Source organism: Nelumbo lutea, chromosome 7 (assembly GCF_056320005.1).
Source record: "Nelumbo lutea isolate HS-2025 chromosome 7, American lotus-T2T, whole genome shotgun sequence".
Lineage (NCBI taxonomy): Eukaryota > Viridiplantae > Streptophyta > Magnoliopsida > Proteales > Nelumbonaceae > Nelumbo > Nelumbo lutea.
In genome coordinates, this window is record NC_142690.1 from 28,303,805 (window position 1) to 28,321,883 (window position 18,079).

At 40.7% G+C, this 18,079-nt stretch overlaps 1 protein-coding gene across 4 annotated transcripts in view; it reads right to left on the reverse strand.

The window, feature by feature from the left end:
- Positions 1–15,804, reverse strand: part of LOC148845872 (bacterial hemolysin-like protein) — a 43,939-nt gene extending 28,135 nt beyond the window's left edge. The window contains exons 1-2 of one of the 4 annotated variants that reach the window (XM_088952861.1): positions 15,356–15,804; positions 14,526–14,616 (exon numbers count right to left, since the gene is read on the reverse strand). In XM_088952861.1, coding sequence (XP_088808987.1) covers positions 14,526–14,616; positions 15,356–15,641 — 377 coding nt within the window. In that variant the 5' untranslated portion in view covers positions 15,642–15,804. The remainder of the gene's footprint in view (positions 1–14,525; positions 14,617–15,355) is intronic. The other 3 variants (XM_088952862.1, XM_088952864.1, XM_088952863.1) reach the window with 3 other exon arrangements.
- Positions 15,805–18,079: the final 2,275 nt, after the last annotated feature.

Below are 18,079 nucleotides of genomic sequence, written 5' to 3' on the forward strand. Positions count from 1 at the left end.
CGTCCTAGAGTTGATAGTCGTACATCGAGTCCTTTTTCTTTAGTTCATTTGGACATCTGGGGTCCAAACAGAATAATCTTATAATGGTTACAAGTACTTTGTAATTTTTGTTGATAATTATTCCAGGATGACATGGCTTTACCTTATGAAAGAAATTAGTGAATTGTTTTCTATTTTCCAAAAATTTTATGCAGAGATTCGCAATCAATTTGGTGTACACATTAAAGTTCTCTGTTCTGATAATGGTCGTGAATATTTTTACACACCATTTCAAGAATATTTGGAACAACATGGCATTATCCATCAAAGCTCGTATACCTACACCTCTCAACAAAATGGGGTGGGCTGAGAGAAAGAACCGTTGCCTTTTGGAAACTGCTCAGTCCCTCTTACATCATATGAATGTTCCCAAACCCTTCTGGAGCAATGTTGTACTTACATCTTGTTTCCTTATTAACCGCATGCCCATGTCTATCCTTAAAGGTTAGTCCCCATTCTCTGTTTTGTTTCCCACGTTGTCTCCTTTTCCCCTTACTCCCTGATTTTTTGGATGTCTGTTTTGTTCATAATCTTGAGCCTAGAATGGACAAGTTAGATGCTAGATCCACTAAGTGTATTTTCCTTGGCTATTCCAAGACTCAAAAAGGGTATAAATGTTATAATCCTAGTTCCTGACGTTCTTTTGTGTATCCTGATGTTACATTCTTTGAGTCTGTTCCTTTCTTCTCCAAGTCGGATGTTTCTTCTCTTCTGTTGCAATCACCTCCTCTTCCAATTCCAATTGAGGACCTCGTTCCCCTTGTTCCAGTTGTGACCAAGTCTTTGCCTCCAGTGCAACTACCTATGGAACGACCACCTATTCGGCAAGTGTATACACATCGTCAAGCACCGTCTCCTCCAGCTTCATCACTGTTGATAGATCCGACAGTTGTTACCACCCCAGTCCCACCCCCCTTTTCTGACCTTGATCTCCCTATTGCTTTGCGTAAAGGTAAATGCAGTTGCACTTTTCACCCCATTTCCAATTATGTTTTTGTACCTCGCCTTTCGGCTTCCCATCGCTAGTTTGTTTCTATGTTATCCTATGTGTTTGTTCCCAATTATGTCCAGGAAGCTCTCACTTCTCTAGGGGTGCGCCAAGCAATGGAAGAAGAACTCTCAGCCCTGACTCGTACTCATACATGGGACCTCACCACTCTTCCGCTTAGTAAGCATGTTGTGGGTTGTAAGTGGGTGTACACGGTTAAATACTTACCTAATGGGAGTGTTGAACAATTGAAAGCTCAATCAGTTGCCAAAGGTTATTCACAGCTATATGGTACCGATTACACAGACACCTCTCCAGTTGCCAAAATTGGGTCGATTTGTGTTCTGCTCTCTCTTGCTACTATGTTCGATTACGCAAACACCACTAGGGTTTGTTGCTTAGGGGGAGAGTGACAAGGTATGTAGACTTAAAAGGCTATTTATGGACTTAAACAATCTCCCCATGCGTGGTTTGGGAGATTTAGTGAAGTGGTGAAGAAATTTGGAATGAAACGGTGTTAGGTTGACCATTCCATATTCAACTATGAATCCAATGCAGGGAAGATCCTATAGGTGGTATATGTAGATGATATTGTTATCACAGGTAGTGACGGACTAGGGATTGATAGGTTGAAGACTTACTTGCATGATCACTTTGCGACAAAGGATCTTGGTAAATTAAGATACTTCCTAGGGATAGAGGTAGCGAGGTCCAAGAATGGTATTAATCTGTACCGAAGGAAATATGTCATTGATCTGCTAAGAACGTTGTTAGGTGCTAGACCAGCTAAAACATCCATGGAACCAAATGTTGAGTAGTGATGCAGGTGAGGAGTTTGAGGATCCGGGAAGGTACAGAAGGTTGGAGGGTAAGCTAAATTACCTAACCATCACTCGACCTGATATCTCATTTGCAGTCAATGTAGTGAGTCAATTTATGCAGAATCCTCAAATTCCACATTGGGAAGCGATCCTAAGAATTGTGCGGTATTTGAAGGGAGCTCTAGGTCGTGGTTTGTTATATAAGACTGGAGGAAGTCTTGAGATAAAAGGATACACGGATGCTGATTGGGACAGTTCCATATCCGACAGAAGGTCCACTACAAGGTATTGCACTTTTCGTGGTGGGAACTTAGTGACATGGAAAAGTAAGAAGCAGACAGTGGTAGCAAGAAGCAGTACAAAGTCTGAATATAGAGCCATGGCACACACAACATGTGAACTGGTATATTCGAAGCATCTCCTAGAGGAGATGGGAGACTCGATTGATACTCCTATGAAGCTATATTGTGATAATCAAGTTGCAGTTCATATCTCCTCCAATCCAATGTTTCATGAAAGGACGAAACATATAGAAGTTGATTGCCACTTTGTACGTGAGAAGGTGCTTAATGGAGTGATAAGTACAATATATGTGAACAAAGGAAATCAATGGGCAGATCTATTTACCAAAGGACTGAATCGGGAAAGAGTTTACTACATATGTAACAAGCTAGGACTATATGACATATATTCACCAGCTTGAGGGGGAGTGTTAGAGTTGGCTGTAGAAGGGTAGTATAGACCTTTTATATTAAGTTATATGTTAATTATTTAGCTGATGTGGTTCTCACTTAAGTGAGGGCATAAGAGTAATTCTTGTTTATTTAGAAAAGTATAAATAAAGGCTGGCCAACTAGAGAAGATGAGTTTTCTCTCGAGTTCAACTAAAACTGTTCTTCTTCTCCTTCTTCTTCTTCCCCTTCTTATCTGAAACCGTACGGACACTATATCTAAATTTTATCAAAGATAATCCAAATCTTTGGAAGCTCCCTACACATTACACATCTACTAGATTCCACCCTCAAACCTTTTCTTGCTAAGGCATCCGCTGTTAAACACTTCCCTAAAGTCGTATCTCACATCAAAAAGGTTGTTGGGTAGAAAGAAGAAGAAAGGAAGGAGGAAGAAGAAGAAAGGAAGGAGGAAGAAGAAGAAGAAGAAAAAGAGAAGAGGTTGCAGACTTAAGGCCTCAAAAGAACTACTTCATGCGAGTGAAGCATTTGTATTTATACTATGCTAGCCGTACAATACAAGAGGTCTACAAAATTACAAAAATACCCCTACAGGCACTAAACCTGTGTACAATACATATAATACACCTGTCAACACTCCCCCTCAAGTTGGAGCATAGATATCAATCATGCCCAACTTGTCACAAAGATCTTGGTGTCTGGAATGGTTTAGCCCTTTTGTAAAGATGTTTGCTAGTTGGTCTTCAGAGCTGATGTATGGAGTCCATACTTCGCCTGTGATGATTTTCTCTCTAATAAAGTGCTTGTCAACTTCAATGTGCTTTGTTCTATCATGTAGTACCGGGTTGGCAGCGATACTTATAGCTGCCTTGTTGTCACAGATTAGAGTCATGGGTTTGTCTACTGGAAAACCCAACTCTCCCAATAGAATCTTTATCCACATACCTTCGGCTACTCCGTGTGCCATTGCACGGTACTCAGCTTCAGCACTGGATCTAGCAACCACGGTTTGCTTCTTACTCCTCCAAGTAACAAGGTTCCCTCCTACAAAGGTGTACTAACCACTAGTAGACCTTCTGTCACTTTGAGATCCAGCCCAATCCACATCTGTGTAAATTTCAACTCTCAAATGTCCATGTTTCTGGAATAATAAGCCACCACCCGGGAACTTCTTAAGATACCGCAGTATTCTCTCTACTGCTTCAAGATGAGTGGACCTACGTGCATGCATGAACTGGCTGAGAACACCAACAGCATATGCTATGTCTGGACGAGTCATAGAGAGGTACAACAATCTCCCTACAAGCCTCTAAAATTGCTTCACATCCTTAAGAGGTTCACCTTGGCTGTCACTTAACTTATGGTTGGGGTCAATGGGAGAGTCAACTGGTTTAACCCCAATCTTTCCAGTGTCCTTAAGTAAGTCTAGGACATATTTTCTTTGGGAGATGAAGATACCCTTTTTTGATCTGGCAACCTCAATTCCAAGGAAATATTTTGCGGGTCCTAGATCTTTCACTTTGAACTGAGTGGCAAGGAAGCCCTTCAAACTTTGAATTTCATCCTTCCAGTCACCAGTAATAATTATGTCATCCACATATACTATTAGGGCAGCCATTTTACCTTCTGCCCTTTTTACAAACAGTGTGTGATCTGACTGACATTGCTTGTATCCCCTCTGCTGAACTGCAGTATGAAATCTGCTGAACCAAGCCCTTGGTGATTGCTTCAGCCCATATAAAGACTTCTTTAACTTGCACACTTTCTGTTCATTTCCTTGAGACAAAAAACCGGGGGGTTGAAACATATAAACTTCCTCTTCAAGGTCACCATTTAAGAAGGCATTCTTGATGTCGAGCTGGTGTAGATCCCAATTTAGATTGGCAGCAAGAGAGAAAAGTACTCTAATAGAGTTCATTTTGGAAACAGGGGCAAAGGTTTCTGCATAATCAACTCCATATACTTGAGTAAAACCCTTTGCTACTAAACGAGCTTTATACCTCTCCACGGTTCCATCAGCCCCATGCTTAATAGTAAACACCCATTCAGCCCACATGAATTTCCTCCTTATTTTCGGTTGCATGGAGATCAAAAGCAATGACATAACCATACTATTCTCCTGATCCCATCTATTTTCGGGTGACCTATCCTTCCATTTATGTAGCTGATTTTTTCCCTTGCAGTTATGTATAACTTGATCCCTCTTGACCACTCTAGGTAATTTAACCCATCAAGAGGAACAACAGTCATAGGGAATGATAGGTCACTGCTCCCACTCATTCCATTCAGAATTGTGGAGATTCCGGATATAGCTGAATCTTCACAATTCACGATTCTAGGTTTAGAAGTACACAAAAAACAAAGGCACACTGCCTTACGGAGCTGCTACAGTCCACAACTAGGCACTTGCTGATTTTCGGTTTCACAGAGAACCAAATACAAACACTGCAGCTGCAGTACTAGTTTGTATGACCTACACTTTGTATGAGTCCACAGAACAATATACGAGCACTGCACTTGCAGTGTAACCAGGTCTGAATGACCTACAGTTTTACAACTTTCATGAAGCTCTCTCAGTAGGAGCAGCAACACAGGTGTTGGTTCACCACACCTAATCGGCTGATATTCACTTTCCAGGGCAGCCGAACAGTCACTTAGGGTTTAGGGTTCACCAACAGTCCCTTAGAGAGCTAATAGAGCAACACACATTTGGAGGAGGAAAAACAATAGCCGAACAGTCCTTACTCAGATTTTAGGACATGAACAGTCCATCGAAATAGTGCAAGAAGAGAGCCATAAACAGAGAAACTTCAGTTCAGTACCTAGGTCACCCGAACTGTGAATAGGCAGTACACTCATGGATCCAATCTTCTCTACAGGCCAGATTCCTTCTTCGAACCTCTGGGATGGTTTTCTACAGTCTTCTTAGCCGAGCAACTCCAGCTGGAGAGTGAAGAAGGAAAAAACTTGTAGCAAAACCCTTTTTTGCACTAGGAAGTTGAACAGTCAATTTTCTTGTAGCAGAACCCTACTCAGCAGTGGAGACTAACCACAGCACTAGAGAATGCTTCCTCTTCCTTGTCTTCGAGCATCAGGACTATGGCTTCTACGCAGCTGTGGAGAGAGTCCTCAGCTAGTTGTTTTCAGGCCTGGTCGGTTCCGCTCTGATACCAAGTTGAGCAGAAAGAAGAAGAAGAAGAAGAAGAAAGGAAGGAGGAAGAAGAAGAAGAAGAAGAGAAGAGGATGCAGACTTAAGGCCTCAAAAGAACTGCTTCATGCGAGTGAAGCATTTGTATTTATACTATGCTGGCCATACAATACAAGAGGTTTACAAAATTACAAAAATACCCCTGTGGGCACTAAACCTGTGTACAGTACATATAATACACCTATCAACAAAGGCTACTTTGGGAGGGGCTACAGAATGGCCTCTGGACAGCTTTCCAACTCCCCAACACTCTCATTTGAATTGTTGTAAAAAGATCTGACTGAAAATAATCAAGACTTTTCCAGTAACCATACCTTTTTATCTCTTCTTGTCTGATCAGGTGTGGAATTGCCAACATTTGCATTAGTTCCATCCACTGCCCTATCTCCCAGTCATTTAGATTTCATCTAAAAATCGGACACCACTCACTTGAACTTGTTCCTTGGAAAAAAGCTTCAGCAATCAAGAAGGGCAGCCCAGTACACGAGGCTCCCACCAATATGGGGTCTGGGGAGGAACAGATGTGATCTCAAATAGTGTAGGGAAGAGCTGTTTAAGGGGTTGGTCTCCGCGCCAGGGATCATATCAAAATTTTATCCTCGAGCCATCTCCCACCACATACTTAATTTCCTTTCTGAAATCACTTAGATATTTCTGAACACCCCTCCACAATGCACACCCGTAAGGCAAATTAGTCTTAGCTGGCTCCCAACTCAAATTGCTTTCTCCATACTTTGCCTGATTTATTCTCCTCCAAGAGGGCATTGGGTTGTTCATTCCATCTCCAAAACCAACTCTTAGGTATGATTCATGAGATAAGAAAGCCACTCAGAAGATCTCCTCATATCCAATCCACGGACCATGATGGTCATTGAGTCACCTTCAACAAAAAAGTTCCTCTATGGTAAATCCTTTTGCAATTTCATCCCTTGAAGAGTGGCTTAAATTTCATCCTTTTTGGCTATAAAAAAAGTGATTAAACATTTCAATATTACTGTAATAGAATATTTTTATTTGTTAGTGGCATTAGTTTAGTACAAGTTCTTTATGATAAATCCTTTTGTGATTTCATCCCTTGAAGAGTGGCTTAAACTTCATCCTTTTTTGCTATGAAAAAGTGATCAAACAGTTTTGGCCATAAAAAAAGTGACCAAACAGTTCAGTACCACTGTAGTAGAATATTTTTATTTGTTAGTGGCATAAATTTGGTGCAAGTTCTTTTACCAAGACTGTACCATCGCAAAAAGTTAAATGCATTCCTTGCTACTAAATTAATGATAATAGACAGTAGTCAGTAAATAATATACAGGGAAATTTTCATTCAGGCAAAGTATATGCCAAAGCAACAGAGTTTGGGTGGCTTCATAGGAGATTCAGACTACATGAAGATAGAGGTTTTAGCTCCTGCAGTGGCTCTCAGATTGCTAAATAAGTTGTGCCTATCTTCTCTGCCTATGGAAGAAGATTCGGCCAATGCCATAAGATGAGCAACTGGGTTGACCACGCCCTGTGGAGTTTTTTTTTTTCTTTTTTTTTTTTTTTTTGAAAGATGAAGTACATCAAGAGAGGAGACACACAAGGATTACAATGGAAGAATTCTATCACTATACAACGAGTCCCTGTGAAACCCAGTAAGAGCCACCAGCACCTATAACTTAGAAGAGTCACCAGTCCTTATTGGGCCACTAAAATCCCAACAAATATTTCCATCCCTTCCCTTTATCAAACCTCCTACTCCTGCATCATCCGGGCTCCCTAGAGCAATGCCAAAGTTTAACTTCAAGGCCCCCTCCCGAAAAAGTGAAAGGACCATGGGGGTGGCCAGACTATTAGGGAGGAAGGAAGCAATTGGGTTACATTTCTCTGCATAACATTCATAGACATTGCTTTGAACAACTCAGAATTTACAGCCCATAGGTTGCCAAGGTAGGTTAGGAGATCAAATCTTCAACCAGTCTGGCTTACTTGTCAAAGATTCTCCTTATTTCTTTCTTCCCAAAGGCCCCACATTACAGCATGGACCACTCTGGCCAATAAAGTTTTCCTCTTCTACTGAGCCTCCTTCCTTGCCACTATAATAACCTGTTGCAAGTTGAAGGGGTAGAAGGACTAGGAGCAGACCAAAAAGGACAGGGATTGAAGTACGTAAGAAATGATTTAAACGCTCTTGGTTTAAAAATGGATATGGCACTAAATGGAATGGAATGGTGAAACAGGATTCATGTAGCCGACCCCATAAGTTGGAATAAGCTTAGATGATGATGATGAAGATAATGGGAGAAGGCATTAAGAGAAGTGTATAAAGAATGTATAAAGGTGCCAAGACAATATCAGAGTATATTTTCATTATTTTTTAGAAGAGTAAAGTATGATCCATTAATAAGAAAAAGTGGAGAAACCAAAAAGAATCCCCATAACTATACAGTTAGAAAATGTACATATTAGAAAGGACTATCCACCCCCACCATACCCTGCCCTACCCCCCAAATAAATAAAAACAAAAGCAGTGCACTAGTTAGCCCAATGGAGTTTCATGTTTCAAGCAAAAACAATTTTGGAAAGTGACACCCCCGAATAGTTGGGAAGCAAATAACCATGAAACACCATCAACACATTTCACTGATTAACTCATCCCCTTTAGAAGAGTTGCTGTCATAAATTTTTGAGTTTCCTTCCATCAGTAAAGTCCAAATGACAGCTTATGCAATAAATTACAATAGATTTCCATGCTGAAACCCCACTCCTATTGATACCAACAATGGATGATCCTTCAAGGGTTTCGATATCAAACCTTGGAAATACTTGACTTGTATTATGGGAGTTGAGGAAGCAATTCCAGATCCTCCTGCTGCAGTCACAACGCATGAAGGTATAATCAGTGAATCTACCTCCTGATTGCAAAATATACAGCCTGTGAAAGGGACCTCCACACCCCTCTTGATTAGGTTTTCCCTTGTAAGAAATATGTTCCAACAGGCAGTCCAAACCATGAAAGCAATCCTTCGAGGCACAACTAGGTTACAGAACAACTTTATCTGGAAAGCATCTATTGCTGGATTAGATAGCTTCTTTGAAAGGGATCTGATAGTGAATTCACCTAACTTCTTCCATGTCCCTTAGAGAGGCAAGTTCTTTTGTGTTCAGTGAAAGCTAAATTACTGTAGCCGAAGTAGCAGAAAAGAGAAGAAGAAGAAGAAGAGATGCTGGAATGTCGAACTGAACTGCTCAGTCGACAGTACTATTATTTATATTATGATGTAGTACAATGATATAGGAAGTTACTAGAATGCCCCTGATTAGTGATGGGGCACCCAGACAACTTAAAACATTAAACAGGATTAGGCCCATTAACAAAGGCCTAATACAGAACAACTTAAACTTAAGTATAGGCTAATAAGAACTCTTATCAGCCGAATACTCATACATACAAAGACTTCAATCCAACACTCTCCCTCAAGCTAAGCATGGATATCAATCATGTTTAGCTTGCCAAGCATGCCCCTAAACTTTGCTACTGCTAGCCCTTTAGTCAGTACATCTGCAATTTGCATCTCAGATGGAGTATAAGGCACACAGAGATCACCCGAGACAATTCTTTCTGTAACAAAATGCCGATCAATCTCAATATGTGTTTGTCCTGTCATGCTGCACGGGATTGTTGGCAATGTTGATGGCAGCTTTATTGTCACAATACATCCTGAGAGGACCTTCAGCCTTAATGCCAAGTTCATTAAGAAGAGTTCTGAGCCATAAGAGTTCAGCAACCCCGCAACCCTGTGGGCCATAGCTCGATACTCTGCTTCTGCACCTGATCTAGCCACTACATTCTGCTTCTTACTACGCCATGTGACCAGGTTTCCTCCCACAAATGTACAGTAACCCGAGGTTGACTTCCTGTCTCCAACAGACCCAGCCCAATCTGCACCAGTGTAGGCTTCAATTTCAATTCTATTGTTTTTCTTGAAGAGAATTCCCTTCCCTGGGCAAGTCTTCAAGTACCTGAGAATCCTTTCAACTGCTTTCATATGAGGAATCTCTGGAGAGTGCATAAATTGACTAACAACATGCACAACATAAGCAATATCTGGCCGAGTGAGGGATAAGTATATCAGCTTCCCTACCAATTTTTGATATCTCTCTCTATCACAATAGTCCTCCCCTACTGATTCCTACAGACCATGATTCTGTTCCATTGGAGTATCTGCTGGCCTGCACCCCATCATGCCTGTTTCCTCTAGGAGGTCAAGAACATACTTCCGCTGACATATGTAGATTCCCTCTCTTGACCTGGCAACTTCAATCCCAAGAAAATATCTCAAATGACCCAAGTCTTTGATCTCAAATTCAGAAGCTAGAAACTCCTTCAGTCTTTTTATCTCTTCCAAGTCATTCCCGGTAATTACCATATCATCCACATAAACAATGAGTACAGTAAGTTTGCTATCCTGTCTCCTTATGAACAAGGTATAGTCTGCACCACTCTGAGTGTACCCCACTTTCTTCATGGCCCCACAGAGACTCTCAAACCATGCACGGGGAGATTGCTTCAACCCATATAATGCTTTCCTCAGTTTGCACACCTTTCTACTAAAGTCATAGCCTGGTGGAGGTTCCATAAATACCTCTTCATGAAGGTCACCATTTAAGAAGGCATTCTTCACATCCAGTTGATGAAGTTCACATGAAAAATTTGCTGCTAGTGACAATAGAACCCGAATTGTGTTGAGCTTTGCTACTGGGGCAAAGGTTTCCTTGTAGTCAATCCCTTCTTTCTGAGTAAACCCCTTTGCCACAAGTCTGGCCTTGTACCTTTCAATGGACCCGTCCTCCCTGTGCTTTACAGTAAACACCCACTTGCACCCAACAGTGGTCTTCCCCTCTGGCAGATCCACTAATTCCCAAGTTCTTGCTTTCATTAGGGCTTTCATCTCTTCATTCATAGCTTCTTTCCACCTTGGATCAGACACAACCTCTGAGTACCTAGAAGGAACACGCACAGAGAAAAGAGCAGACACAAAGGAGTGATAGGCAGGAGATAAATGTGAGTAAGAAACAAAATCAGCAATGGGGTGTCGGGTGGTGCAAGAGCATATAGGCTTACGGAGAGCAATAGGAAGATCTAAATCAGAAGTATGAGAGTTGGAATTACCTTGGATTGTAGAGACAGATTGATCCGAGTCCAACTGGTTGCTGTCATGAGGTTGAGGTCCCCTTTTTCTTCTGTTGTATGTAAGTATCTCTTTTTGTTGCCTACTGGAGCCTTCAGGGACATCTGCAGCATCAGGAGAGGTAACCGGCACAGTGGGAGCCTCACTGAGTTGACCCGGAATGTCACAACAAGGAATAGGAGATGATGGAAGACCTGAGGTAGATAGGGGAACAAAAAAGGAGAGAGAATGAGAATCCTCTTCCATCCCACTAGTCTCCCCTTGAAGAGGATTCTGAGAAGACTGAAAATAAGGTTGAGACTCAAAGAAGACCACATCTCTGGTGACATACTTTCTCTTGGAGACAGGGTCATAACACATGTAACCCTTTTGTGTAGGAGAGTACCCCAAGAATATTCCCTTTATAGCCTTAGGATCCAGCTTGGTCTTCTTTGGATCCTTCACATGTATGAAACATATACAGCCAAAGACCCGAGGAGGAAGGGGAAAGTCTGGAAGAGTGGGGCACAAAACAGAGAAAGGGGTTTTCATACCCAACACCTTAGATGGCATCCGGTTTATCAGATATGATGCAGAAAGTACAGCTTGAGACCAGTATTGCTTAGGGAATTTGTGATGGAATAGTAAGGCTTGAGCTGTCTCCAATTGATATCTATTCTTGCGCTCAGCAACCCCATTCTGCTGAGAAGTATAAGCACAGGATGACTGATGTAGTATGCCAGCATCTTCCATGAACAAGTTCAAGGATTTTTCAAAGTATTCAGCAGCATTGTCTGACCTGAATTGCTTAATCTTCTTATTAAACCGTGTTTCAATCATCTTACAAAATGCCATGGTTATCCGTGGTACTTCATCCCGTCCTTTTAACAGGTAGATCCATGTACAACGAGAGTAGTGGTCAATAAAACTGATAAAGTACCGGAAGCCATCAAAGGAAACAATGGATGAAAGGCCCCAGACATCAGAATGAACCAAATCAAAAGGAGCACAAATTTCATTGCTGGAAATTGGATACACATTTCTACATTGTTTTGACATTTGACATACTTCACAGGTTAGACTCTGACTTGGAATGCCCTTAAATAATTTGGGAAACAACATTTCTAATGAGGAGAAAGACACATGACCTAGCCTAGCATGCCAAAGATGCAACTTAGCTATTGATTCCACACTTTCCGGATTACTAGCAGCAGATGCTTGTAAGGCTGAGTCGGTGTCTGCATCAAGGTAATAGAGGCCTCCATAAATCGTTCTCCTTGTCAATCTGTCCTGGAAGACGCAATGAGTGGGAAAAAATGTTATACTACAGTTCAAATTTTTGGTAAGTTTTGAAATAGACAAAGGATTTGAGGTAAGACTGGGAACATGTAAAACTGATTTAAGAGAGAGGTCCTTGCTTAGATCAACAATTCCCTTTCCAGAGATAGTGGAGAAAGACTCGTCAACAACTCTCATCTTATCCTGACCAGACAACAAATGATATGAAGAGAATAGGGAAAACATATGTGTCATATGGTCAGTAGCACTGGAATCAATAACCCAAGAAGTAGAGTCAATAAAGCCAATGGCACTAAAACAGAGGTTGTACCTGATCTAGCAAGAGATGTAGAAGCAAAAGAAGTATTTCTTAGACGAGCTAATGCCCTGCTAAGGACCTCAACCTCACAAGACACTGTTGGTGTATTTGATGAATTGTCATCATTGTTGCTGGTGACAAAATTCCCACTTGCCGCAGGCCTGTTATCTCTAGAAGAAACATCTCTGGGTATTGAAGACATCTTGACTGCAGCCACTATGTAGGTGACACTGATTAAGACTAGCCGAAGCAGTTCTGAAGGTTCTGAACCAGTTCTGGAGCAGATCTGATTAGCTGAAATGATCACAGCAGGTTCTGACAGCACTCAACACAGTTTCAGACTTGCCGAGACTGTCGCAGTTCTGAAATAGTTCAGTTACAACAGCAAGCAAGGAGTTCTGGGCTGGTAACCGACCTGAAGCTAAGGGTTCTCAACTATTGTGCTATGCAGACTCCACTTGAACTTCGAGTACTGCAACTGTAAAGAGAGTGCCCTTCCTTGCGGCCAATACTAGGACTGCTGACATCAGTCCTCAACTAGGGTTCACAGTGCTGAACAATCTGGAGTTGGCAGCTCCCTAGGTAATCTCACAGCAGTGGTGAGGGGTTTCAGACTGATAACCACCCTGAACTTGGAGCTGTTTGCCACATTGCTATGCTAGTAGAAGTGTTCACATTGCTGGTAGAACACTAGATAGATTTCACTTGGGCTGAACCAAAAACTGCAACAGTTCGGGTACAGTAGCGAGTGAACAGTTCGAGGCTGCAACAGTAGCAAGTGAACAGTGGGCTTTGTAGAAGAAGCTAAGTCTGTGCGAGTCTTGCTGGAGCACCAAAGCTGCAACTGTAGAAGTAGCTAAGCCCCTTTCGGCTAGTGCTAGGACTACTGAAATCAGTCCTCAACTAGGTCTGTCCTACACAGACCTCTCTTAGTAGCCAAATAGCTACTATTTGTTGGAAATAACCTAGTAAGACATCTACTTCTGGGTCTTACTTCCCTTGAGTCCTACAACCAAGAGACACCCTAGGTTCGAACTTGCTTTACTCTTACACCCCTAGGTCTTCACTGCAGCAACCTAGAAAAGGAAGAGAACAGATGAAAAGACAGCAAGAGAAGAGAGTGTGTGCCGGCTGAAACCAGGAAGAAGCTAATGCTCTGATACCATGAAAGCTAAATTACTGTAGCCGAAGTAGCAGAAAAGAGAAGAAGAAGAAGAAGAAGAAGAAGAAGGGATGCTGGAATGTCGAACTGAACTGCTCAGTCAACAGTACTATTATTTATATTATGATGTAGTACAATGATACAGGAAGTTACTAGAATGCCCCTGATTAGTGATGGGACACCCAGACAACTTAAAACATTAAACAAGATTAGGCCCATTAACAAAGGCCCAATACAGGACAACTTAAACTTAAGTATAGGCTAATAAGAACTCTTATCAGCCGAATACTCATACATACAAAGACTTCAATCCAACATTCAGATGTCTTCTACAAGATCAGCCAACTCAGACAGTTTGCCTAGAGTAAGAGGTGGGAAGATTGGATTTGTATTGGAGATCACAGTGTCCAGAACAGAGTAGACACCGTTTAGCAATTCTTCTTGTATTAATATTCAATATTACTCAAATCCCTTGAATTATGTAGTTTATGATGGTACTTCTCTTATTCTCATCAATAGTAATCATTTTCACATTATTCATCAAAGAAGAAAATGAGAAAGGAATACCCTCATAAGTCAAACCATACTAGTTTAACTCCTTTTTCCTTGGCCAATAAGAACAAGAGTTAATAACATTTGTTGCCAATAGAAAATTCTTATGTTAACCAACAACAACCAAAAGAACAAAAAGTAAATTTCAGCATATAACAGAAATAAACAATCAATGATGGTCAAAAGAAGAAATTCATAATGACAACTAAGTAACAGTAATGATTGTGGACATAGTTTTAAACAACCCATGAAAAGAAAACAGAATTGAAAGTTGAAACAGTAAGTCAACAAGCAATAAAGTGAGCAATGCAAATCTTACTTCTTAGGTGGTTGTATGCTTCCAGACTTTGAAACAGCATAGGATCTGATTACAGTACGCATATGGGTACTGACCCACGTCACTGTAAAACCTTATAAAATATCAAAATGTCAAAAAACGATAGGAAATTAAACAAAAATTAGTTTCCAAATCAGAATGCAACGGGTTAGTCTAGTGGAGTCAAAATTAAGAAGGCCATGCACAATTATGTAAAATCTTCACTTGTCTTTACTGATTAAGATGACTTGAGGAGGGCCATTACCCAATGTTGGTCCCTGATAATCGGGGTCTTGGGAGGGGTGGACTGGATATAGACTTAGCCTTTGGCATTTTTCGTGCACTAAAACGTGAAAAGTTCTGGAAGTTTTTCTTTTGTTCAAACTGAATGAGATGAGTTACGAGTCAAATTGTCTCCTAGCAACAAGTTCATTCCATTAGCAACATAAAGAGGGAAAATGGGAGTATGGATATGAAAAATGCCTAAAAAATCAAGCAAAGGGAGTAAAAACTAAGACATCTCAAACCATTTTCTAATTCCCAGAAATACAAAACCAAAGAAGACGACGACACAATTGTTGGTCAGATGATTGCAAATTTCCAGAAAACTACACAAAAGTTTAATTCAAATTTCAAACATTGAACCAGATAAGGATAAATTGGATGATTCAATAAAAGGGGTGTCATTTCTCTGAAGGGATTCTGCTTATTTAACTATACTAGACTAGAGAAAGATGCACAGCTCTGAGGAAAGGAAGACAACACAGTGAGAGAAATGAGATGAGTCAGTGTAAAGCAGATAGACAGACAGTAGAGGAAAATGGAAATATTACCGGGAAATAGTCGACTGTGTGATTTGTAGAACAGGAACAAGTTCGGAGAACGTGAGATGGGGAGTCTTAAGAGCCCCAGAGCCATTTCTTCTCGGTTCTTCAGTCCTCTTTCCTCTCTTTGGTCTGTTTTCGAGCCAGTGAGATGCTGTATACTTGAAAAGCGTCTCGTCCAATACAGGTGCTGACTGCTGACGGATAAAGGAGGAGATCGGATTTGCTCCTGATAAAGCCGCCTCACACCATCCTCATAGCGCATCGCAGCATCGCAGACGTGCATTGAGAACATCTTTCGTAGTTGATCAGTTATACGTGACCAAAGTATTGCCACGTGTCAGATAAAAACAATTCATATTTAAGATGTTCCCAATATGATGTGCTGTTGGTCGTTAGTGGGTGCGCTGCGCAGATGTGAATTCTCATGTCAATGATGTTCTCTGAAAACTAGACCGGACAATCGGATTGGGTCATCAAAGACTGGACTTAACCTAAACATTTAGGTTAGGATTGACCCACAGGTTAGATGGGTTATGGTTCACCTGGCCGGGTCAGTTGGTCTTTGACTAAGTCAGTTACATTTTACCAAAAAATACAGTTGATTTAACCGTCTGATTCTAACAATTCCACCATCCAAATCAATATTGATTTGAAAAGTTATTAGTGTGAAAAGAGGTAACATGGTGGTGACCTCGTGACCCAACCTGACCCAAATTTTTTTTGGGTCATGCCACCTAGTTCCGGTGGCTATATAGGGGAGGATCGGGAACCTAACCCACTTTTCGGGTTGGATCGGATTCGTGGGTTGGGATGCCTTTATCTAGATGAAGTTAGCGTATGCCACTCCCCAAATTTTGGCAATGGCGGGATTCAAATCCCAGACTTTGCTGGAATGAAACTGTTAATATACCAACTGAACCATCCCGTTGGCGAATCCAATTATTAAGTTCATTTTATTCCTTTTTCATTATACTTGTATTTATAATATTAATCATGGTTTTAAAAAAAATCCAAAAATGAAATCATTTTGGCCATTGGTTTTTGGGTCAATGGTTTGATCGTTCGGTTCGAATAAATGGTCTATTCTAACAATAAAAATTAAAAATGGTTAAAACCGTTGGATGAATCGACGGGTTGATAATTCGACCACTCGTGTTAATAGACCATTGACCAATTCAATGGTTTTTGGCCAAGGACTGGGTTTAAGGTAAAATGGAACCAGTTGCCTAGATGGTTCCCAGGCCAAATGGTCCAACCGCCCGAATCAATAGCTGTTCAAAAACCATGGTATTAATTCTCATTCTTTCATTGAATTATCTATTTAAAATTACCTTTCCAGTTAATTAAATCCATAAACAATAATTTCAATTGTATAAAAACCTATATAAAACTTTTTTTTCAATTGGTGGGTAATCAATTCAACCAATTGAGTCAATTGGATCAACCCGTTATGCCAAAATAAAATACTAAAACTTTTAAAAATATAAAAATAAATATATGTATATTTTTTAAACTGGCACATCTGTGTTTAAACTATAATAAATAATCGTGCATTGTGGTGATGCCTGGCTCAATGGTTTAAGCTTGTTGGTCGAAAAATATGTTTGGTTCAACCTACTTTTAGTGGAAATAGTGATGCAATGCTTACTTAAATTGTGATGTCAAATAAATGTTTTTGCAAGAGTAAAGTAGCCATGAGAAGCTGATCTAGCACGTGCAAGACAATTGAAAACGCCTTATCAAGTATCAACAATCTTAAGATTCTCACCCCTTTTTTGTGCCAAGGAAGCTCACCATTAGAAGTTTAACAATATTGGCGTGTGCCTAGAGTAGAAGTTTTTACCGAGATCGGCTTCTGTCAGTACAACTTCCATTCCAATAGTTTTTACAACCTTGCATTGGGAATATCTCCATACTTAGTGTTTTATTTCATGGGGAGATATTCTCAATGCAAGGTTATAGTAGGTTGTTCAAAGGGTGTGAGTATGGCCTTGCACTGACTGAAGCCAAACTCATTTTTACCTATAACATAGAGGTTATGCAACGCCATGGTGCAAATTAGGGGTGTTGATAATGAGACGGGATCGGCTGCCCACATAGCATGCCCTATAGGTGCCCTATCGCCCATTCCCTATTCCCCCTCCATGCATTGGATTTATCTCCCCATCACAAGCACGGGAGATGTTCCCAGTGCACGAAGGAGATGGGCTATGGGGCGCGGCACATTCTGTGGGCAGCTGATCCGATCACGTTCATAGTCAATTGGGTTTGGTTTGGAGAAGATCTCAAGTCAAATCTATAAATTATAGTCTAAAAAATTTACAGACCAAATCAAATCGTACTTAATTGGTTTCTATATTAAAATGGTTTGGCTTGGTCCGAGAATTTTTCATACTATAATCTGTTGATTTGATTTGTTTTTTTAATACGATTTGGGTCATTCTATTAGACTTAATGCAATTAGAAAGCCCAAGTAACCATACATGCTTGCATAAATAAAAAAACATACTTCAAATATCAAATTGAAATGTTAACAAGTGCTACTATTGTCACACGTACGCACGCACACACACATAACCGTCGTTGACATGAATGGTCAGACCATTTGGCCTAGAAACCACTAGGCAACTGGTTCCATTTCACCCTAAAACTGTTCCTTTGCAAAAAACTATTGACTTGGTTAGCAATCTGCTGACATAGGTGGTCAAATCGTCGACCTAGACAACGGTT